This window comes from Sceloporus occidentalis, unplaced genomic scaffold (assembly GCF_023333645.1).
Source record: "Sceloporus occidentalis isolate IW3139 unplaced genomic scaffold, rSceOcc1.0.p SCAF_10, whole genome shotgun sequence".
Taxonomy (NCBI): domain Eukaryota; kingdom Metazoa; phylum Chordata; class Lepidosauria; order Squamata; family Phrynosomatidae; genus Sceloporus; species Sceloporus occidentalis.
Genome location: NW_028316990.1, coordinates 30,702,757 through 30,728,279, shown reverse-complemented (window position 1 = coordinate 30,728,279; position 25,523 = coordinate 30,702,757). Strand labels below are relative to the sequence as shown.

General features: G+C 40.6%; 1 protein-coding gene across 5 annotated transcripts in view; it reads right to left on the bottom strand.

Annotated features, from left to right (window-relative positions):
• The window catches only part of LOC149306319 (intraflagellar transport protein 38), a 51,511-nt gene that overhangs the window by 13,378 nt on the left and 12,610 nt on the right, over window positions 1-25,523 (bottom strand). For all 5 annotated transcript variants that reach the window (XR_016282471.1, XR_016282472.1, XM_089540125.1 and 2 more), the window contains exons 4-8: window positions 21,555-21,734; window positions 19,301-19,396; window positions 6,740-6,823; window positions 5,853-5,986; window positions 3,947-4,088 (exon numbers count right to left, since the gene is read on the bottom strand). Coding sequence is in view for 3 of the 5 variants with exons in the window: in XM_089540125.1 (XP_089396251.1) it covers window positions 3,947-4,088; window positions 5,853-5,986; window positions 6,740-6,823; window positions 19,301-19,396; window positions 21,555-21,734 (636 nt within the window). In the remaining 2 variants the exon portion in view is untranslated. The remainder of the gene's footprint in view (window positions 1-3,946; window positions 4,089-5,852; window positions 5,987-6,739; window positions 6,824-19,300; window positions 19,397-21,554; window positions 21,735-25,523) is intronic.

The window sequence follows — 25,523 nt, the reverse complement described above, 5'->3', positions numbered from 1 at the left end:
AATATATCAGTTGGATTGTTTGCCAATTGACAATTTCATTGGTGTCCAGAAGTCGTCAGGTATTTAGCTACATTGGACTCTGGGGATATTACTCAAATGATTGAGCTGAACTTGTCTGCAATGTTTGTTAAAACATCTCTTGATCTGGGCAGCTGGGCATCACAAAGATTCAGTATTTAGAGCAAGGTTAACATAAATGTTTTACTACATGCATTCTTCAAGACATCTCATAGTACGCTGCTCTCAAAAATGTTTCCAAAGAATTAACACTGGATGTCTTTCTACACTTTGTTTTACCTTTAAGATATGCAACTGTCACTTCCTGATGGTGAATTTAATTTTCCAGACTCAAGCATCATAAGGCATCTCATACAAACACCTAGCAAGCAGAGTTTTAGTCAAATATCCTCCACAGGATAACTGTGGAATCGACCTATTTGGTTTCATCTTTGGAATCTATACATTCAAATAAATTATTTAGATTTAAAATTATGCCTGGTCCCTCAATTTGATGTTTCTGATCTACACACACCACTGAATCTTTTTAGAACAAAATTGGCCAATTCAGCTGAAAGGTGGCAATGTCATACTCCAAGTTGAAAAGATAAATATTCATCATCTGCTGTTCAATAGTCAGACAATCTTATTGCTTTGTTCTCTAGGAATCTCTAAGTTCTTCAGTGTGACTCCTATGGTCAACTTGTGGCCAGAATTGCGTTGGAGGACCTAGAGAGAATATATTAATCAAATCTGCAAATAATCAAATCCGAAGTCAAAGCCACAAATGTGGAGGGTCCACTGTCTGTGCCTAGCACACATTCATATCCTATGCATTTATTACCCCTTTCCTCCTCCATCCCCCTTTGTCTTTGTGTTTATATTATAAAAATTTAATTAGCTAGATAGATAAAGAAAGAAAGAAGCGTCAGGGAAAGCTGCCGTTGCTGATTTTATCTAGTTTGCACTTCTGCCCTCTCATGGTATGAACGCATTAATGGTGACCACGCATCCCCAGAACAGCACTTAGCCTTAGCAATCGAAAGAGGCCACTTTCACAAAGCCGCTTAAACGTCAAGCACCATCAAAACTAATTGGAAGAGCCCCAGAGCTCCGAATATTGCTTCCCAACTTTAGCTGCCACTGACTTGACCACAGGCCAGCTGGTATTCTAATACAAGAATACTTCATTAAGGGACCATAATGAGAAGCAGGGATCCTTACTTTCCAGAACAGTAACTCATAAGCAGCAGACGCGGATGTTTTCCAAGCCCAGGCTCAAGGAGAACAATTTGTACACAAGAATGCAATTGTAATGAATTATTCTCAATACAAGTGCCACCTAGGAGAGTTAATAATTTCTGGATCGATTGAGCTGCATGGAAGCCTCAATTACAGCTCTTGCATCTTGCCAAAGGTGAATGGCAGCATGCTCTGCTCCCTGCAGATGTTCAGGTGCTTTGAGGAGAATGCTGGGGTAGGCTGACATTTATGGGTCCCTATGTGCTTCAGTAATAGGAGAGTAAATATGAATGGCAGCATTCATTGTACCCTGTAGATGTTCAGCGAATTGAAGGTAACACTGAGCAAGACTGACATTTATAGGCTTCTATATGCCCATAAATATATGTACAGTATATGTAATAGGAAATCAACTATATATAATAGGAAACCAGCTCTACTGGAGGAGACTAAGGGTTCTCCCAGCCCAGGGCAGCAAAGTGCAGCCTGAAGATGAAATGTAGCCCAACCAGAGTGTAAATCCAGTCAAACACTACTAAACAAATGAATTTGCTGGGATGATGTCTAATAAAGATGTCAAGACCGTCTTGTTGCAGTAAGCTTACACTGCACACTTCCGACTAATACTCTCTAGGGAAGGAAGAATAGTTAATGGCCTGCTTGACTGAGCTACTGAACTGAGAAATGTGTGCAAGAGTGTACGCAACGTCTGTCATACAGCAGCAATGGCATTTATTGTATCACACTGATGTCATGAACTAACTCAGTGCATTAATAATAACAACACCCCATGCAGCAATTTTTCTAAATTACCCAAATTTATCTCCACTGAGTTGTCAAGATATACTACACAAGACCACACAGAAAGGTAGTGAATCCCAATGCACCAGGTAAATGAGAAAAGTATAATTTCCTTTTGAAGTCATATGCTCAATGGGGAAAACCTTGGAGGTCATACTTAACTGCCCCAAAAGGAAATCATTTTTAATGCTGCCACACCTCTATCAAACACTTCCACATTCCAATTGTGGAATCACAAAAGTATTTTGGAATGCCAGCCTCTTGGATATGGTTCCCTTCAAAAAATAGGAATGGAGACCTATTTGGTCTGCATAAAACTCATCAGAGATTAAAAAGCAACAGAATTGGCTTCATTGTCCTAATGTAACGTTTGCTGCAACCCTTCTGGATCAGTCAAAGGAAATGTTTCACATAACTTTCATGGAATCCAAAGTGCCGCATTAATTAAAAAGCCAATAGCTTTGTTCAGCTTTAAATTGCTTTTTCCAATTAAGAGATGCAATCTAGTCAATGTCATCTTCTGTGAAACAACAGCAGAGAACACAAACCATTGCATCTGTTAAGTGCACTAATGATTACTGATTACACAATGATGATATTTAGACTGTGCACAGTTTCCCCTAATAAACAATCATTTGTTCGCAAGCATGCATGTAGAACCATTCCTTAACAAGGCACCCAGGGAAGCATGTTAAGCTAAACATGTGCACATTGCTATTCTCTTAGCAAGGATGTTACAAGGGGGGTACGGACCACACTGGGTAACATCTCAGAGGGGAGTGAACATCCGGTGGGGAAGTCGTTCCCTGTCATGCCCTGAGAAGAAGATAGAGACTCAGAGGAGGAAGCAGAAAAGCCCAGCCAGGAGGATGGCCCCAGTTCCTCAGTGGAGACTGCTGCCAATGAAGAGAGTTAGGAACTGGGTACCAGTGCAGCAGAGGGTTCTGCCAGTTTGGGCACCAAGGAGAATGAGGAGGCAGATGTATCTGTGCCTTCATTCAGTGAGAGGAGATCTGTACAAAATATGTACATCTGGCCCTCCATTTTCGCGGGGGGTCCGTTTCGGACCCCCGCCCCGTGAAAATGGAGGCTCACGCATATTCAAGCCACATAGTGAGGTGTGCCACTGAAAACAGCAGAGGTCATCCCTCCGCGGATCTTAGCTCCACAGTTAAGAGGGGCAACTGTATAAGAAATGCTGAGCAATCGGGGAACAGCTACACCAGTGAGAGTTGGCGATAAAAGCCTAAGACGAATGCTAGAGGTTAACTGTTTTCCCTGGCAAAAGCACTTTGTTCGTGAACTCTCTTGTTACCTGACTTCCTGGACTGGACTTTGGATAGACGATTCTGCTCACTGGAACCCCCGATTCTTGGACTGTTTGACTACTCTGATTACTCAAACCCTGACTCTCAGACTGACCAAGGACTTTGCTTTTGGAACTCTTGGTTTACACTAATTTCTTGTCGTCTGATACTCGGGACTTGAATTGTTTCAGATGCTGTGTTTTGTTGCTCTTTTGCTTTTGCCATTATCTCAGTTGTTTTGATTGCTATCAGCAACCACTTTTCAGTGTTATTGTGCCCTCCAGATGGCTATTTTTGTGTTGTTGGAGAACAGCAGGGGACAAAGAAAGATCCAGCTATTTTCCTAAGTCTCTCAGTTCATAAGATCCCTTGGGTGGGATTTGCAGGATCCCTGGAAAATCAGTATGCAAAGGATCTTGTAACATCTTTGACACTAGCTGTGTGAAAGAAACTGGTAGTATGAACTTTCGCAGACTTGAGCCTACCTCCTTAGAAGTATACTCCTCAGGAAAACTCAGTTAGTCTCAAAGGTGCTAGAAGATCTCTTTGCATAATGGTGAAAATAAGACTGAATCAATATAATATTTGAGAAACCCCACCTCAAATCTTTCCTGCTCCATTCGGTGCTGGTCATCTAGTTGCTGCTCCAGATAAGTAAGGTTGCGAAATTTCTCCAAGTAAGAACTATATTGTTTCTGTAGTTCCTCCTCAATTTTTTCAAACTCGTCCATAAAGGCTGGGCTGGTTGGAAACATAAGGAAAAGCAGCAGGTGAAAAACTTGTATTTTCATCTATATGAACTTTGGGGGGAGGTTATATCTTACCATCTGCTCAGCCTTCGATTATTTCCTGGCCTGACACAGAGCACCCAAAACATAAAAAGGATCTTAGTAATAGTGTTGCCTATCAGTTGTTTGAACCAATCCTTTGGGGATGCCTGCATACTTGTAAATAAAAATGAAGTTTCCTAACATCTGCCAGATATTGACAACAGAATTGCGCTGGAGGAGCTACAAATGCCTAGTGGAGTGTTCTTGTTAAAGATCTCCTTCTGTGCGACTTTTGGTTAAAGTTGACCATAGGGTTGCACTGGAGGACCTAGATATTCCTAGAAAGAACATCTTAATAAAATCCGTGAATAATCAAACCTGTAAAAGTCAAAGCCGCAAATGTGGAGGGACGAGTGTAGTTAACATTAATAATGTGACAGTTACTATCAACTGTATTTAATTCTCTTTGAGTTCATGGTCTCCAATTCCCCTCTATAATTATTCTCCTTACCCATCATGTGCGCTCTCTCTCTCTCTCTCTCTCTATATATATATATATATATATATACACATACACATACAGATAAGAGAACACTTCATGCATGGGAGCAAATTGACTGTAGTCCATAAACTTTATGGCATAATAAATTAGTTTTTAAGGTGCTACACATACACACCAATACAGTATCCTTTACTTGTTACAGCACAACACAGTTATGTATTTTTTCTCTGCAGGAGGAGTTAAATTAACTGTTTTGAAAAGCTTAATTTTAAGCATCAAGTAATGCTCAGAACAGCAGTAATTCAGCTGCAAAAGATCTAATGACTGTAAAAACAGGTAATTACATAATTGAAGTTATAAAGTATGCATTACTTAGCAGGGGACAGGGAGGGTAAGCCCAAAGCACTTCTTGAACATCAGATTTTCCAAGGCTCATTGCCGGATATTCATTCTCCACTGTGGTGAGCATTAAACATGCACATTAGAGCAGCTAATGACAAACAACTTGGTGAAACAGGTGTCAACCATCTCTCAGTGGTGGATTTTCCACGCTCCAGCTCCCAATGGAAAGGTTTCCAAGGAATCATCTAGCCTTATATGGATAGGAGAAGCAGACTAAGGTTGAATTTATGAACAGGAATGGTAAGAGAAACAGCAAAAGAAAAGAAAGAAAAGAGGAATAGGCCACTACAGAACAAGCCAGCTCAGGAAGGGAATAGAATCAGAATCAGCAGGGACAAGTTGTATCCAGAACATAAGTGCATCTGTCTGGGACTCCTTCACACTATGCAAGTATAGTGCTATCATTCCATTTTAACTACCATGTTTCTATCCTATGGAATACTGAGGATTGTACTTTAGAGATGCACCAGAGGAGTGTTCTGGCTGAGACTTCTTTATCTCTTCCTAAACCTCCAGACCCAGGTTTATATAGGACAGAACCATGGCAGTTAAAGGGGAATAATAGCACTATAACTGTGTAGTGTCAATGGTCCCCTGATCGAAAGAATTAACCACCAAGACCATGCTTTCCCTGCTCTTCCTCCTCATCCCTTCCTTTGTGACTTGTGCCTTTCAGACTGCAAGACTGCAATTAGGGACTGCCTAATTGTTGATTTTTCCAAGCCTCTGGGAACCTTTTTTGATTGAAAAGCAAGATAAATATTCAACAAACAAATGAGAAAATGCCCCTGATAATAGTTATTCAAGGGACAACAATATAGCAGTCCTCACCGAACACTCTGTAGAGTCTGGAGCCGCTTGTGGTTTCTTTCCAACTCTATTTTTCTCTTTTCAATCTTTGCCTCCAAACTGGCTTCATCTGACGCCACATTATTCAACATGTCTTTGGTTTTCTCGACCTGCTCCTACAAGAGGCAGAATAAAGAGCAATTTTTGGTGACATTATCAAGAGAGGGGCTTTTGTAAATACAGACTTTAAGGAATGATTGCCCACCACTACCTTCAATGAGCTTTCAAGCCTCTACAAACATTTTCAATCGCTTAGTGCAAAATGCAGACCTACTGTAAATCCATTTCCCCCTTACATATTGTGATAGGAGTGACAAAAGAAAATCAAGAAAATGGAGTTGGAGAATGATAGGGAAAATGTGCCGCACATGATTAATGCACTAAATGACCCCGAAAACTTTGCTCTTTAAAAGCTGTTAATTAGCAAAGAAGGAGTACTTTGACATTTAAGCATTGAATGGATTTGCTCTAGCAGTTTTCTATGTAAGTTGGACTGACCTAGGTAGGATGAAGTAGTCTTACAATCTTAATATACGCCCCACGAAATGAAGTGCAGTATTGCTGTAGTTTCCTGGAGTCGCTGTTTAGAGTATCAATAGATGTTAAAATATATTTGGGGTCTGGATTCTTTTCAGGAGGTAGTAGAGGATAATTGCACTATATTTTGATTTACTGTAGTTCAGTGGAGGACGTCTCTTCTGCAATAATAGTGCACTACACCCAAATCAAGCTGAGGAAGTAGACGGAAGTCTACGAAAGCTCATGTTGCCACTTTCTTTCCTTCAGTTAGTCTCAAAGGTGCTACAAGACTGCTCTACACCAAGAGCACTAAACCTAAGGCACTAAATATTAAAGACCATCATCCTTACCAGAATGTCTTTGATAGCAACTCTCATCACCCTTTCAGTCTCATTTATCTCCAGAGGTCTGGCAATTGCTTCTGTTCTCATTTCCTGAAAGACAAAACCCCCAAAGAAGTAGTCGTAAGATGAATCTCTAATTAATATTCGCCAAACTGCAGGCAGCTGAGCTTTGACAAAAAGATGTGAATAACAAATGGTCAAAGATATTATGCAACATGATTTAAGGACCTTCAAAGAATAGGAGCTCATTAAGAAGGTGAACAAAAGGCTCAGTGTTAAGTGGTTTCACACTTGGCAGTTTTTAAGGGTGCCAACTAAACCATGTTTCACTGAACTTGATGGGATTTACCTAAGAACCCTACTAGAGCACACCAAAGACTTGTTTGGTCCAACATACATTTCCTACAGTTGCTAACTCAATGTCTCTTAACATATCACAAGCACACTGAAATGCAACAGCACCCTCATGTTTGTCAGACACAGAGCTCTCATTGATCATTCCTATTCCATCCTCTGAAGTGACATCACTCGTAATGCCATGTCCTGCATAATATTCAATAACAGTGATTACAATGCTTTCTACATCACTATCAATGGACATAGTAATCACAACATTAAACAGAAGAATGATAAAGTTTACAATCTAACAGCTGACACAACAAAGAAAAGAGAGAAAGGAACAGAGAAAGACTAGTTTCCAAACTAGTTCAGCACTGATGAAAAACAACTCTGTGAATCACAGAGACCTCAAGAACATTGTCTATCAAGCAAGATAGTGTCCTTTCTTTGTTGTATGTTGTGTTGCACGCATGCCACAGCAGGCATAGCGGTCCTAGAAAAGGCCTTCCTATTCATAAATGCATTCTGAAGTGTCAGTAAGACATTCAAAATGATTGATAGATAAATGATAGATGAATGGATGGATATACAGACACACAGACAGATATGTAGGTAGGCAGACAAATAGGTAGGTAGGTTAAGTACAGTGGGTCCTTATTATCCGCTGGGGTTTGGTTCCAGGCCCCCACTGTGGATACCAAAAACTGTGAGTGCTCAAGTCCCATTAAATGTAATGCCATCCCTTATATAAAATGGAAAAATAAAAGTTTGCTATCTGGAATTTATACTATTTTTTGAACATAGATGCTTCAATTCATGGATAAAGAATCTGTGAATACAGAGGGCTGACTGTAGATAGGTAGGTAGGTGGGCAATTAACCATTTTTACAATGTTATACTCCAATTTGTAACCCTGAATGTACACATACCAAATGTACATATTTGCCCATCTCAAGATTACATCCATGACATGAACTGTCGCCTTTCTTTCAACCCTGGTGCAAAGACCAAGATCTGCTATTTCTTGGTGTAGATCAATGTTGGGGTGGAGAGAAATCCCAAATCCTTCCTTCCAAAAGGCTGGGTATTTTGATTTGAAAACCCGAGTCTCAAATGCAAAGCCACCTTCCTTGTTGTTATTTGTCAAAACAATGACTGCAGCCTATTATTTGTCACAAACACCTGAGCCTGCTTGCACATATAGCCTCTCAAAGCTTTTGTGCCTCATGTTACGTCAGCGAACGATTTGCAGGAGGAAGGAGTTCAGAATTTGAAATCTGACCCCAGCATTGTTATTGTTCTACTGTGTTTGGTAATAACACCGACATAATAATCAGTATCAGCACCTTTTATATTTCAGTGCCCCACATCCCTCACCCACCCAAACATGTGCATAAATACTAGTCGGATGAGGCAATCATGTAGTTGATGAAGTGGAGCACAGTCCTTAAGCTTATGCCAAATACCGTAAAGGGTAAGGATCCCCACTTTACACTCCTCTTTAGTCGGATGACACCAGGATGCGTAACAACATTCCCAACATCATTGGATCCCTGGCTTTAGTGTCATGGGGAGCTTTTCTCCTTCTTTACAAGAAATCCTGCCTTGAATGACATCAGCATTCAATACTGATCACATTTTCAATATTGTCAGTTCCCTGGCTGAAGTATCATGGGGAACCTCTCCTCTTCTTTGGCAAGAAATCCTGCTTTGTTTCCCCCATGCTTCTGGGTGTGGACTGAGAAGGAAGGCCACTAGTTAAGAGATGCCTGGCTTCATGTTTTTATGTGGCATTTTGAGGATTAAGATGTTTTATTTGGCATATGCTTCCATGCACTGCAGCTCAGTTCATCAGATGTATCTGATGAAATGGGCTGCCATGCATGAAAGCTTGCACCAAATAAAACAGGTTAGTCTTTAAAGTGCTGCGAGACTCTTTGTTGTGTAGATAAATATATGGTGAGGAAAGAAGGATGAGAACATAAGGATTAACTTGCAGGTCCAGACCCAAGGGACAGAGTCTGAAAATAGAGATGAGGGAGGAACAACTAAAATAGCATCTGACTAGGAGCATTAATGAACCGGAAAATAAGCGCTTTCTCAATCAAATATACCTGATGCTGTTTACCATTTATCAGGACCCAGGAGCTTAAAAACCACAATGTCGTGCAACAACTATTCATTAGAAATTAGAGAAGAGAATAAAATGAATGTTGATTCGCTAAGGTGGAAAAAATGATAATTTAAAAACAATTAGCATATACATTAGCATAAACATTAGCAGTTGTTATTAATGCCACCAACTTTGAATTATACTGTAAGCAAAGAATGGATGTTACAGAGAAGTTTCCATATGTGAAAGAAAATTTGAGGTAGAAGATCTTGAATCCAAGTGCTTTTCTCTCTTCTTTCCACTAGAATAAAGGGGGCACTAGAGGCAATGTAGCTTTCGTCCCTATGATCAGATGATATAAGAATGAGGAAATTCACTTTCAGGGGTAGGGACACCCATATACAGAAACTGGAAATACTATGGCATCGATCCTGACTTTCGTATCTACCGATATGTCTTTCCACTTCAGAATCTTATCTAGTTCCTTCATAGCTGCCTTTCCAAATCTTAGTCTTCTTCGTATTTTTCGATTCCAGTCTCCAGTTGATTAATGTCAAGGAACAGAAAATCTTTAAACATTTCAATGTCTTCATTATCCATGTTAAAATTGGGCAAGTCATCTGTGATGGTTATTTTTGTTTTCTTAATCTTCTAACCCTGCTTTTATACATTCTTCCTTAACTTTCATCGATAGTCATTCCAAGTCTAATATTTTCTACAAGAAATACGCTGTCATCTGCATATCTTAAAATGCTTCGGAGGAAGGAGCCTAAAGTCTACGAAAGCTCATGCTGCCGACTTCTTTCTTTCTGTGAGTGTCAAGATCTCTCCATGCTGATTCTACAGACAAACACGGCTATATCTTTGAATTAAATTATTAATGTCTTTAAATTGTTAATAACTCAATGTTGCTATGTTTGAAAGGGGGAAAAGTCTCCTTGGGCAAGTCGCATGCTCTCAGCCTTAGGCAATGCGAAACCTCCTCTGAACAAATCTTGTCAAGAAAACTCCATGATAGGTTTTTGCCTTAGGGTTGCCATAAGTTGGAAATGACTTGAATGTCAACAACTGGAGACTAGATGAGTCTATACTTCAAAATGAAAATTGTTAAGGGATGCTAAAAAAATTTAAAGGAATATTTTGAAGACAATGTAGACAAAGGTACAGACAGTGTGGGATGCTGAAAGTGCACCAGTGTGTGGGTTTTTTATATATACAAAAAGGTTCAGAATTGAAGAGGGAACAACAAGGACAACAACAGAAAATTCAAATGTTATGCAAAGAATGGAATTGCAGAACTAGGTCTAACTGACTGAGAACCACGAAGAACTCTGGACTGAAACCAGGAGCAAAAGCAAAAGGACGCTATCTGTAGCCAAACAGAAAGAAACATTTCATTCAAAGACAAATTAGCTGAGCTATGATGAAATCACGAAATGTCCATAAAATAATCCGTTTGCTGGGAGAATGAAGTAGACCGCAATTGAATGCTTGCAGTAACGTCAAACGAGTGCAAAAGCAATCAGATAGGAGAAGGTAAGAAAGCCAAGAAGCTAAAGGTCAGGATTTGAGTGGTTAGGCTGTAGATTGCAAACAGCAAAGTAATGAAGGGTGGGATAGGTAGGAAAAAAAATAGGACAGGAGGTAAGATCTAATGAGAGAAGACTCTGAACAAAACATAGAAAGGGCATAAGAAGCTACATGTTGTTGAGGAGAGGTGAAACCTCAATATGTCTGCTAGCCCCGCTATCATATATGCAAGCAATGCTGTTTAGTTCAGTCATTAGAGGGAAAGAGAGAAAAAGAGAGTGCAATTGGGGAGTAATGTTTTATTTAGGAACTAATGAGTCAAACATGGTTAAGCAGCCTCTTTCCTCATTGCCTTTCCTTCCTACACAGAGACCCCCATCCCACTCCGGCTAAATTTTATTCATGTATTTATTTATTTGAGCACAAAGAGAAATCATGGAAATACTTGTGACAGAGGATTTGTGTTTAAAATATGATTTTCAAAATTAAGTACAGTGATCCCTCCTCATTCGCTGGGGTTAGGGGTGAAGGACCCCCGTGCAAATAAAAACACACTATTCTTTTTACTTGAAAGAATACCTGTCTAGGAATCTCCAGGTTCTGCAGTGCAACTCTGTCATCAACATCTGCCAGACGCTGACCATGCTGGAGGACCCATGAATGCCTAGAGACGTGTTTTCTCTAGGAACCTCTGGCAGAGTTGCGCTGGAGGACCTAGAGATTCCTGGAGAAAACATATTAATCAAAGCCGCAAATAATCAAATCCACAAAAATGAAAGCTGCAAATGTGGAACGCCAACTGTACAAGATTCCCCCCCCCACACACACATAAGGCCTTGCATTTCGAAGGAAAATATTCTGCAGCGGCAAAGGCCTTCTACTGCAAGAAGCACGCACACCAAAGTGGTTTACAGTTGTCCTCTTTGAGTTAGGCTAGATCCACACAAGGTTCATTATTATTATTAATTATTATTAACTTTTATTTATAAAGCGCTGTAAATTTACACAGCGCTGTACATACAATCCTTTAGTTAGACGGTTCCCTGCCCTCAGGCTTACAATCTAAGAAGACACGACACAAAAGGAGAGGGGAGTGGTGGTGGGGAATGGGATCAGGTCCAGCAGTTCTTCTTCACCTCCGAGGCCTGGACCAAGGCAGATCGACTGGAGGAAGGGCTTGGCTTCTTAATAGATGGTTAAAAGGAGGCTTCCTGGGTCAGAGAGGGGCTCAACTCCGGGAATGCTTCTCTAAACAATTTAGTCTTTAATTCAGTTTAATTCATGTTCAGTATCCTGCCCTAGTTTGACCCTATTAATGCTGACCTGTTTTAAACTAAACCCAAACTGGTCTTACAAGTCACACAGTTTCCCCATCCTGAAGTCACCTCGGTACAAAAGGGTGCTTCTACCATGTTCACATATTCAATGTGATAATTTTCAGTCACCCAACCTACAGTGGCTGTGGGTTGTTTTTTATTCCCGCCATGCATGTAGGTATCCGTATATCTGCATATCCATATAAACCAATAATCTTTGGTTTTCCCATCATTCTTATCACCCATGTGCACTCCCACTCAATGGCATGTATACCTGGGAAGTTACCAGGACATACCTGGGCAATTACCTTAGGACTCACACATGTTCCTCTGCTCCATGTAATGTCACCTAAAAGAAGTTTTTCCACTGTGAAACCAAAAGAACATCATGTGTTCAAACAAGACCAGACTCGATGTAAGAATGAATTACTTTGCAGGTACGGATCCAGTCTAATTCAAGGCTCTCTAATTTGAAAAGATGACCAAAAGGCTTTTTCCTGCTTTCAGACTTTACAAAGGGCCAAGGAGCAACAGCAAAGTGTAGCTAGCATGCCTGTGCTGTTCCAGGAAGAACTTCTTTATAAGTGACTCACAATGGCTCTTTCGTGCCTACATTGTTTTGTTTCCATTGCCAAGAGGTTTAAGAAACACTCAAATCTCAAAACATAATTTTTTATTGTATGCCAACCTCCCTGCTCCTTGATAAAATTGCCAGGCGCGCTGACATGTTTGCTTTCAATACAGGTCATACTCTACTTTATGGTCATCTGGTGACTGAGTGGAAGGAAAGAGCCAGCACAGCTGGGTGCCTGTTTCTCCATCAAAGAGCAGGCTGTTACTAAAATCCACGCATATTTATATTGGCAGCAGGTGTCCACGGATAACTTGTGCTAAGACAAGGAAGTCACACATAGCATCCCTAAAATTGTATTCTTCCTGAAGACAAAGCCTCTCTGTTGGATACTGAGGATGTCACGATCTGCCATCCAGGAGTGCCCCTTCCTATATGGCTGCTATGAACTGATCCTTCGTATCCCCAAAGTCCTTAAAAGCATATCATCTATCTTGTTCACAGAGAAGAAACTGGTTTGTTTTCTTCTTGACCGTTTGTTGTACATTCATCCCATTCTCTCCTTCTTTCGGCTGCCATATCCCAGTTGGCTTCTTTGAAGTCAAACCACTCAGTCCATGCACATTGTAAATACGACGCTGAATGGCAAGAGAACCGTACCTCACCTTCTAAAAGGCTTGCTGGAGCTCTCACTAGTTTTGTAGGAAAGACGGCAAGCCAGAAAAGGCAACAGATGTAGAATCAAGTTTGATTACATATTTTGCATTTGGAAGGTTCAACCATACTATCATGTAGAGTCATGAAATTGCTCACTCTTACAGGTGCTTGCATGTTTTCATAATAGTTTGTGAAGCCAACTGCAATAGTACTAGAACAATTATTACTATGAATAGAGACTCCTAGACCATCCAATACAGAATACACAAGACAGTTCCTGCCCTGCAGGCTTGCAATCTACAAGGCATGTCAAAAAAGAAAGAAAGAAAAGGAAGCAATGTGGAAAGAAGAAAAACTTTCTCAGACATTAATTCTTAATATTAAAAAGGCATTGTTATAATAACCTGCTGGCTTGGTCACAGCAGGGAGAAGAACCCAATTGAACTGCTATTATGGAACAGAGATGATCCATACCTTCCTCTGCTACAGTCCAATGCTTAATGCCATTAAGGATAAAACTCCTAGTCTACCACCTGCACAGTCACAACATTTGTTATTGAATGGCTCCTGTTCAGAAACATACATTACAAGTACATAATACAATAGCAATGAGAAATCATTAGTTCTGCTTACACAAAACAGACCACGGAGGCTATTTCCCAGATAACGCAGAAGCAAATCCTGGCTCATCACCTTATGTATATTCAAAAGAAAGCTTAAGCCCAGGGGAAAATTTAAAAATTGTTTTTGACACCTTAAAGATGAATCAAGTTTTGTGACATAAGCATGTGCGGATCAGGACCTATGTCTGTTGTTGCAAAACAGGCTCTAGATCTCTGCTACACAAATTATGTGTCTGTGGACCTGTGCCAGTCTGAACAATACTGGCTGCTGGTGTGTAGAACCTTTCCAGGAAAGAAACAAAACATTATAATCAACCGATCAATCAATCATTATTATTATTATTAAGATCTATGACTGGCACTAGAGTAGAAATGGTACAAATATCCTACTGGTGTCTGACACACTGGGAAAAATAATGCCAGTCCTCACATCAGATGGCATGAGAAACACCTCTCTAGACCACTGAAGATTGCACTGCAATGGGCCAACACAGCTTGCGCTCTGGAATTAGCTGCCTAATAAATGAATCTAGGTGACAGTTGCCAACAGGACTAGTGTGATGTCCTGCCAGGACTGATTGACTTCCCCCTGCATTTTCTTTCGTGTTGGTTCAGGCCATAGATTATTTTAGTGTAGAAAAGTCATTGTATTAGTTTGTGGGAGGAGCTGTAGGATTCCCCTGCATTATTTCCAGGTTTGGTTTGCCCTTTCCCAGCATGTTGTGCTGTAGCTAGAGGTTTTTAGTTGGGGAGCAGTCTTTGCTGTGAGCAAGCAGAGAGCTGTCTTTTGGTGGCAAGCAGGCCCAGACAGCGGAAAGGGCATTTCTTACACCTCAGCCAAATTAGTTACCAACTCAGCCGAATTAGTTACCATCAGCAAGAAAATAAAGGAGTTCAGGAGCTGAAAGATCCTGCACCAGCTCCATTGAGTGAGGAGAGCAAACCATCAGACCCAGAAAGATGACAACCTGAAGATTGCTGCAACTGTAAAGTACCTTTTGTTTAGAGCTGGGGAGGAGAAAACTCTTTATTTTGTCCTTTAAATTAAATTTCCCCCCTTTTAAACTTTACATTCAGCTTCAGAGCCTTTTTTGGGTAGAAGAGTTTGATCTCACCAGGGTACCGGCGTTGCACACCCAAACCTGCCACCACCTTTAGTTGGGTGTGTCTTCATAACTAGCATCAGGAAACTTCCCAAAGTTGTTCCCACATGCTGGTCTATTAGAAATACCACAGCGAAGACTTTCCAACAGTCAGGTTTTTCCAACAGTGAAGTCTTCTCAGGCTCTGGACTGACCTGGCTCATGCAGGCTGGCCATCAAGGACTCTAAGGCCTGATACAGACAGCCAAAATAAAGCTGCTTCGAGTCACTTTGGAGGTATGGTGTTTCAATGATACATGAATCCTAAGAGTCCAGAAGCTGCACCAAAGCCGCAGTCCAGTCCTAAGGACTGGAGTGCAGCTTCGGTGCAGCTTCCAGACTCTTAGGATGCATGTATCATGTAAACACCATACCTCCAAAGTGACTCGAAGCAGCTTTATTTTGGCTGTCTGTATAGGGCCTAAGAAAGTCTATAAAAAGCATCCTGTTTCAATCGGGACTTTGTCTGAACAACATGTAGGGGCAGCTGTTTTGGCCATTTAGCAAATTCAAACAAAAATCCACCAAACAGTGATACCTTTATTGGACAACGGAAATGCACAATATATTCTCCTGTTTTATTTGTAATACCTTGTTGCATTAACATAAACTATAGTCTTGCTGGTTAACAGCCACAGTTGCCACTACGTTTTGTCTAGGAATTCTCACTTTCTTTTAAAAAAAATGCATGCCTTCGCTGTGAAAGATGTTTCAGATTCTTGATGTTGATGCCTGCTGTGTCCAAGACCTTGGCATGTCGAAGCAAGGCGTTTTCTCAGCAGGAACCTGCTTATACCACCTCCTGGCTTTTGACAGATAGAAAGTGCTGAGAATCATGCTAGAAGATAGTTAGACATTTTTTAAACCATACATATTTGGTACTGGGAAGGAAAGGTCCAAGGGACTGACCCAAAAAGATCTGAGCCTTCGTTACTTTCTTCTGACTATATAAAGTTTGTCTAATGAAAAACATCCCTGGACTAGCTGGAGGCTAGAATGGATAGCCTTTGGGGTCCCTTCTAACTCCAAGATGTTAAGATTTTAAGAGCTCCTTGATTTTACTGTATGGTCTCAGGAACTCCTTTTTTGTCCCCATTGTGTAAAGGAAAAGTTTATTGAAACATCAAGGCTTTGAAAGTGAGGGAGGCTCTATACTTTCCCCTCCCCTCAAGCTATCCTATGACATATCTAGTGCATACTATAAGACACCGCAAGGCATTCATACCTGTGGATAAAGTTAAATGCCAGAGGCTTTGAGAATCACAAGGCGCCCTTCCAATGGTCTGCAACTGGTATTCTTCTACCTCTTTGGAACTGCAGAAATATCTTCTCTAGAAAGTAGGCATTTTCTCACTAGCAGAAAAGGTTTCATTTGCTACTCTTTTATGACGATGGTACAGTAACTTATTTCAGAGCTCAACTAATAATGAGCTACCATTTCCCCCCCTTAAGTGCATAATGCTTTTTAGAGTACCCCAATTGTTCAAATGGAAAAGAAACACATAAAGGTAGAACACAGAGAACCATCTCATACCCGATTGGGGTATGCAAGCTACTCAAGTCAGTCCTCCTCAGTCAAACCTACAGATACGTAGATCTGCTTATAAACACATGCTTATAAAGAAACTCTCCAATTCTGTTCCTATGGTCTCTTCCAACTCTATGATTCTATGAATTGCCTTGCTGTTGTGGTGGGAATTTTTGGACCTCCTTCTATTTTGGACTTTTGCTCTCCCGGTCCCTTTACAGTATTCATGCTGGGTAGATCAGATGGGCATTGTGGGTCCTATCAACTTGAGGACCAAAAGTTTCCCATTTCTGCTGCCAGAAGTACTTAAGTAACATGTATGGCATAGTTTGACAGTTCAAAAGTGCTAAATAAAGGCTGGATGGAGAATTAGTACCTGTGCTGGAGAAACACAGATCCAAATTCCATGTAGCTGACCTCAAGCTGGGTCTTCTGTATACATAACAAGTGCTCTAACTGTGAGTGATTTCCCCTTTTAAAGATCTCAGGATGTGGCTTAAGCACATTGGAATAGGTTTGGTCAAAGACTGTAAATAAAATTGATTGATTGATTGATTGATTGGAATAGGCTAGATTTTCAGTATCTTGGGTTAATATGTGGTAGGTAATACAGTTAGCTCACTGTCATACATTTCTTTTCTCTTCCTATTACTGAGTGCTTGCTTTATACACATCTGAAGCAACTACTGTATATACTCATGTATAAGTCTAGAAATTTAGGTGAAAAAATTGACCCAAAAAACCTGAGTTGACTTATCCAGGGGTCGATGTAAGTACTGTATCTTAACTCTGATATTAAAAAAGGAATCATCCTCTAGTGAAAAGCAAGAGTATAATCTGTCCTGGAAACACTGACCCCCTCTACTCTCTCATCCACACAAAGTAAGCACAAAGAGTTATGTCTGCTGGATTTCATAAGTTCTTTGACATTGTTTTGCTTTGCTTCATCCTTTAGATCCTTTGCTATATGCTCCAAAGCTTTACCACTGGGTCATAGCAAAATCCATAGTTTTGGCCCCCAAACTTGCCCTCCACATATACATGAGGTCGACTTATAGTCGAGTATATACAGTATTACAGTGAAGTACTTTTGCCTGGTCTTCACTGACAGGGATCTTCATTAAATAGTTGGGGTACTGCAGGAATCCCTAATATTTGCACGATCTCTGCCAATACACATACCACCCACCATAAAATACCACAATTCTGGTAGCATGACTAATTCCCATTATTCTAACATTGACCAGCTAACGCTACTAGAAGTCTACCCAGATTCTACCAAGAACAATAGCAGCTGACCATTAAAATCAGAGCTGCACTTCTCAGTTTCAACTAATTGCCAAAAAAGCAAAAACCAGAGATCATTAGGAATGGGGCATGAAAGGACTGTCTCATACTTCCTTGAGAGATCTGCACATAAGTGATCTTCACGAAGGCTTTGTACCTTCCCTTTCAGACATCCGGCTGGCCATAATGAGGCAGAAACCGGAGGCATTCTCTCTGAGGCAGGCGACAGCAAGGTCAATCGACCAACTATTTTCACCACAATAGAATAATCACTGCAAAAAGTAGCTTCTACTGCATCAGGCATTAATGGTATGAAGCATTCAAACTCCAGGACATCACATTCCCTGCTGGAATGTACAATGTTAAGAGGCACTACAAACTAAAGACTTGCTGGTTGATTTTTCACCTGGAACACTCATCCTTGATTTTCATTATTAGGGCCACAAACACTGCTTCTCCCAAAGCCATCCACATTCCCCAAAGCAATGATTTGGTCAGAATATAGAAAAAATTGTGCTTTCACAATTTCTGTAAGACTCTTACCACTGCTTCTTTTACGCAGGCCACAGCCCTTTGTTGCAATAATGAAAAATTCACCACTTCTTTTACCCACTCAGTCAGTCGCCCACCCACCCGCTCTTTTATAAGTAAGGACAGGCACAGATTCAAAACATATGCACTGGCTCTCCCTTCACCAAGCATCCTGCCCACATCCTCAGGCTGAACACAAACTGAAATGTATCCAATAACATGGGACAACCAGGAACAAACGTTCCACCTATGGAATGGCATCAACTACAGCATCCAAGTCAGAGTAGACTTGAGTTTCCCTCCCCAAGCAAAATATCATGGGAATCATTCCCAGAGGGATGTTCGGTGCCATACATTCTCTTCTTGTGAGCCAGAGCATAACAAGCTCTTGAACACTAAAGACTTCTCCACTAGATGACCCTGCACAGGAGCAATGGTAGCAGAGAAGAATTATTTCTTCACTCCCACCATTGCCATGGAGTTGGCTTCCCTGCACTCCAATCAAAGTTCGGTGAGGCCTGCTCCAAGTTTTCCATCATCTAGTCCATCTAGTCTCCATCCCATCTAGTTTCCATCTAGTCTCCATCCCACTTGTTTCATCACCACCAATTCCTTAATAAACCAGAAGGACTGAAAGGGAAGCTGGGTGGGGTAAAAACGGAAAGACAAATGTCAGGGAGAAATGATCAATACCTAGGAATTCATGAAAGGAAAGGGAAATTGATGGGAAAAAATGGATGAAGCAAGAATTGTAGACGGCTGAGAAACAAGGCAAGCTGAAGTTCACATTGCTAGTTTTTCTTTTTTTAAGGAATCAGTCCAAGATGGGGCTTCAAAAGTCTAGAAACATTACAGTCAGAAAGTTACAGCACAGAGATTGATGAACTAAAAGTTTTTTCTAGCCCCTGCAAGTTCCCTTTCCTGACTTACCCTTAATTCCACTTCTTTGCCCAGTAAATCATACAGAGATGCTCCTTTCGAAGTGATTTCTGAAGCGAGCTGTCTGGCAGTCTTCAAATCTCCAATCTAAACAAACACCAGAAGAAGAGCTTTAGTGTTTTCCACAAAAAGACCCATGAGGGTGGAATAGGGAGAGGAGGAACACATTTCTACTGAAAACAATGTTGTTGTTGTTGTTTTAAAAAACTATAAACAATATGTTAACAACACAATAAAGGATGCATTAATATCAGAAACATTAAACTCTACCAATGTCTGGAATTCACAAGAACTAATAATTCCTGAAGTGGGAGAAGTCATCTTGAGTTAATGACATGCAGCAGCCATCCCCAATAGCCTTTTCTCAAGAAACTCAACATGAGGAAAAGACAGTTTCACACCGAAGAAGGAAAACAAGCATGAGAGAGGTGTCAAATTTGGGAAGAAGCCTAGCACAATTTTGAAATTTGCAATTCTCCTGGTCTCCGTGGGCAACTGCCAATTATTCCCCAGACGTTAAACAAGGTACTGTCATTTCAGGCCGAGTGCACAACTTTTTGCCTTAAGGTACTGGATCTTTATGGCAGAAGAGTGCTTGAAAGTTGCACACCCAACCTGAGATGAAGGGGACATCACTACTGCCATCATTGCCATAGGATCTAGGAGACGTCTACTCCAAAGGGTGCAGACTGTGAGGAAAGCCCAGCCAAGGAATGAGGTTACAAGTCTGAAAGAAGCTGGTGCAGCAGGAGGGAAGAAGGAAGAAAGGCTGGGAAATGGGCATAATTTAGCTGCAAAGCTTGGTTGCCCCATTAATAGATCTCAACCATGTGATGTACGGTTTCTTTGACAGGGTAGGAAGGGATGCCTAAGATATCAAGCAATGGCCAAACAGGAAGGAAGAGTGGTAACCTAGAGTTTTAACAACCTTTTGGTAATAAAGTGATGCTTTCCCAAAAACATAGGAGAGGGAAGACGGACCGTTTTCATTGAAAACTGGGTCACTCTCACAAACAGAGACATGTAAAGTAGATGCTAGGAGTATCCTGTGCGGTTTTGTTTTTTGTTTTCTTAACCGAATGACTTTTGAAGCAGTTTAAACCAGTGACATGTATTTAAAAATCCCACACATACCTAAAAATACCAGCATAATTAAAGATGCAACAATAATACACTTCAGTTCATAAAAGCAAATCCGTTTTAAGAATAGCCGATACAGTTAAACTAAATGAAACCAGCTATAATTCACTGATATCAATTAATACCGTTTAATATATTAAAGCTAAAAAAGAAATCCTAGGAGAAACAAAAATTATTTCAATGACTGCTTGACAGTTACAAGAAAATGGAATCTGAATGGATAACAAGTTTCATAACATTGTGGTCAGTGCTGAATTAAAGTCAGTACAGTTGGCACTCCTTATCCATGATTTTTTTTTTTATCCATGGATTCAAGCATCCACAGCTTGAAAATATTCCCAAAAAGTATAAATTCCAAAAAGCATTTGATATAAGGGGCATCATTTTGCCATTATATTTAATGGGACTTGAGCATCCACAGATTTTGGTATCCAGGGTGCGTCCTGGAACCAAGGGTATTAAGCCACATAGCCACAGATGGCAGGACTTGCAACCTCAAACATGAAAACAATTTCTTTTTAGAATGGGTATACATTGCAAATCATTAGCTAACAACTACGGTAGATTGCAATATGCCTTCAAGAAACTAGAAGCAGAAAATAATTAGAATAAAAAAACGTATACAGCATGAAACAGTTGCTTCCAGTGGGTCCTGCCATCTGCCAACTATTTGCCTAATGACTCAGTACAGAAACACTTGGTTGTGTGATGTACTGCATTGCCATGAATCCTTAAGGGAAGAGGATGGAAGTGTTTAATATACCACAGAGACTGTGACTGAAGCTACTGGTTTCTTCTAACCACCATGGAAGCAGAAAACTAGCCCAATTGTAGAATTTCACTTGATCCCTTTATTCCAGATGAGGAGAAAATACTGTACATCTCATCTTCCCAATAAAAGGCAAGATCAAATAGTGGTTAAAACAATGGACCAGGAGGTGGGAAATCCTTAATTCAATTATGTTCTTTAAGGTATTCTTTGCAAGGCACTCTTGCAAAATGAATCCACTTCACAGGAAAAGGGTGCAGCTAAAGGGCTTTGGTCTCCAAAAGGATCCAAATATCACGAGGAAGATTTTTTTAAAAAAGGCATGAGGTCCCATACTTTTGAGCCAAGGTCAAATTTGAATTTGCCTGCGTCCTCTTCATCCACAGTTGTGGCCTCCATCCCTTTGGACTTCATGGCATTGTAAAGCACAGACGTGATCTTTAACAGCTCCTTCACCGAATAGCCATCTGCTTGGTACAGCTTCTTAGTGTTGAGCTTGATGTGAGCCTTTGTCGCCTGTCGGAAAGGGGAAAAAATAGTGCTTGATATTTATTTTATACCACACTGGGACTTGAAAGCATTACATAAATGGCTCCCAAGCAAACTCTCGGTCAAGAACTGTCTAGAGCCAAAACTGCTTCAGCTTCCACAAAGCTGCAGTAATATGGGCCTTCAAATCGCACTCTGGGATCTGCAGAAGTCAATCTCAAAGGGCTATTCTCTGCATGCAATTTCTACACATTAATGACTATTATCCACTTTAAAAGGTGAGTGCTTTCAGCCACATTGTGTAGCTGAGTTAGAAGGCAGCAATAGAGGTGAGATGGAGAAAACTCAACCTATTCCCCGCGGCTGTCAGGGGAAAAATGACCCTGATGCAGCCGACAAACTTGACATGCCTCATCAGGGACTCACTAATTAGCTTGAAAAGAAACTCAGCACAGCAAATTTTATTGCTCCAATTCGCCAAAAGTGAAATTTATGTACAGATGATCAGACCTTCCCTTAACCGATGCCCCTACCGCTTGCCCACCTTCTTCAGCAGGGGTCAGTTGTTCTCCCTGTGAATTGCCACAATGAGATCACTTACCTTAATGAACTCTTTCTCTTTCAACAATCCTTATGGACCAGCTACTAATGTTTATCTATTAACTTATTCTGTTCTGATTTTTCTCCCTGGTGTTTACCTTTGATCTGACTTTCCAAGCTTAGGAAAATCTCCAGTATATAAGCCTAAAAATTAAGAGAACTACGTCAGGAAAGAGAGAGAGTACTACACATAGGGCTAGCAAGAGAATAGAAGGTAATAACCTCATCTATTCTGTGTTGGTCAGATATATCCAGTTATGGGGACTCTTTAAGGGGGACATGAGACAACTGCAGTGTGTCCCAAGGAACGTGGCGATGATGGTGAGGAGAAACCAAATCCTATGTGCAGGGTTCAATAACTTTAAGTTTGCGCCTTGATTCAAGAAACAGTGATTGATGACGGATGAGGTCTGGAGGCTGGGCAGAAGTGTTACTATACTGTCATCCCTCCATATCCACGGATATTTTATCCACGGATTCAAGCATCCACGGCTTGAAAATATTCAAAAAATATATACATTCCAAAAAGCAGACCCTGATTTTGCCATTTTACATAAGGGACACCGTTTTACTGTGCCACTGTATTTAATGAGACTTGGATATCCACAAATTTGGTATCTATGGGGGATTCTAGAACCAAATCCCAGTGGATACCAATGGGCCCACTGTATAAACAAAGTCTCTGCATTTGGACATCAGGTTATCAGGAGTGAAGGAGAAGTGCCATTTCTATTTTGAAAACAGTTAAACTCTAGTGTTGGTAAATACATACTGACGTTCTTTCTTTGTGAATATGTATACTTCAAAGATAAATACGACTATGTCGTTTCTTTTTACCAACACTTCATCCTTTTGTCTGGAGGAAATATTGGAGAAGATAGCAATTTCACTGGACACTGATGAAGACTGATAGTCAAAACAGATCTAGCCTCTTCTAAGTATGAAGATCTTGGGCCATCTATTTTCTTTCAACAATTGATTTAAACCTTATGGACCTTATGAACCTTCTCCCATATTGCTTCTTTATCGGTTTGGACTATCTGAATAATTGATTGCTTTAGGGATTTATTATACCTTTCAGTATATATTAAATTATATATTTCAGTATTTGTTCATTTATTTACACACACACACTGAAGAGCAAAATGTTTTGGCTTCTGCTTTCTTCAGTTGCCAAAGTTGTGCACATATACACAGAGACATACATTTTATATCCTAATTCTGCTTTTCAACAGTAAGAAAAGTCTGGCTCAAATGTCCAGCAGTGAACTCCCTTTTGCCTGAGGACTTTAAGGAAAGGCTGCACAGGCGTATGTCAGAAATACTGTAGAAGCAGATGCTGCAGAAGAGGGAGTGGGACTGCTTCCAGCTTCTCATGCCAACCTCCATCTTCTCATTTGTTTCCTGACGGCATTTGCTGGCTGGAGTAAGTCAGAATACTGGTTCAAGCCCAAACCCAAATGAACTCTGCAAATAAGGGAGTCAATTAATCGCTCAGCCAGCCACACTGTACACAACCAAACAAGCCAGAGCAGGCTGGCAAGCTTTCAGTTTAACAGGTCGCCTGTATTATTTCCTCCACTGCTAAAGGCATATCGACTGCCAAAGGAATGAACTACCAAATGTAAATCAAATTCAGAATGTAAGGTGCAGGGAAGAGAAAATGGATATGGGAAAACATTGCTCCAGCGCCATAATTAAAGGAATATACTGGCTGATATATTTGCTATATCGACCATATGCTACCCAGGTTCCAGCCAATGCAGAATGAAGGGAAGAGGGGAGATGAAGGGAAGGAGATGCAGAGAAGATCCTGAAAATATACACACTATAGAAATATTATAGCTGCAACATTTCTAAGGTGCTGAGCATGTCACAGCATCATTCGGAGAAGTTTTTAAAAATCAGGAAGAAACACTAGTTTTCAGAATTCTAGGTTCTGGCGCAGAGGGAACAGTTTGCTGTCTTTCAAATGAAACTTTGGAAACAACAATCAGCTTTAAGCAAAGGCTCCCATGCCTGCATTCTGTGAGGGTCTTAGTAAGAAAATGCACACTTGTTCGCACCAAGATGCAATGAATCAGAGCCTAGAAAATTTCTTTGGATGACTATTCCCAGAATCTCCCAGCCAGTGGAGTTGTTTTCCAAACATGTACCTTTTCAAAGCTCTCACCGAAAGGTACCCCTTTGGCTATACCAGCTGTTTGCAAGCAAACAGTTGGGTACTAAGGTCTGCTAGGGATGCCAGCTGAGAGCTTCCCAGCTTGCACACTGGATCCATCTGTGGTAGGTAAGGTTTCAGAGAGCAGGATAGAGATAATGTTGCCCTTTTGAATAATCCATTCTTTCTCCCTGGCCTGGATATACAGATTTCCTGTGAGGTTCCTGCAAGAACCTGGCCATATTTGTGCACCTTCCTAGTTTCCTTTCAGGCATCTCTGTTTGTCAGACTAACTACATGTCCACTCATTTCTCCCTTTCAAACTATCTTCCTTCTGTCTTTGGGGTTTTCTTCCCTAGAGTCAGCTTACTGACAGCATCTACTTGCTGACCCCATTAATAAAACCCCAACTATATCAACAAGAATGTTGTAGCCGTTGTTGCTGTGTATCTTACTAATGTTCATAATATGTATGTATTTTATGTAATCATATGATTTCTAGAATATGGTCATTTAATATGGTCACGGATTGCAATAAAACGATTGACTGACTGACTGATATACCAAATATAACTAAGTCTGCATTAAAAATCAACTCACATTAGTTAAACTAGTTTTCATTTTCAGGTCTCAGGGATCTGTTTACACTGGAGACAGAAGTTTTAGTCCAGCATGGCATCATGGTTTGAGCACTGGAGTACGACTCTGGAGACCAGGGTTTGATTCCTTTCTTGGCCATGGAAACCCACTGGGTGAACTTGGATAATTCACACATTCTCAGCCCAGAAAACTCCATGAGAGGGTTGCCGTACGTCGGAAACAACCTGAATGCATATAACAGCAACTACAAAGCCACAAATGAATATTCAGGGAGTAAAAAAGACAGATAATATAGTAAGCAGTGAGGTGGTTGGAAGAAAGGCCTACTTTGTGAAATTCTTGGCCAAAAGATGGCAAATCTCTTTCCTACGCATAATGAAATCTTGTCATATCACAGGGCCTGTGGTCTCACATCTGTTTCTAAGCAAACAAGACTCCGGCCTACAATCTCAAGA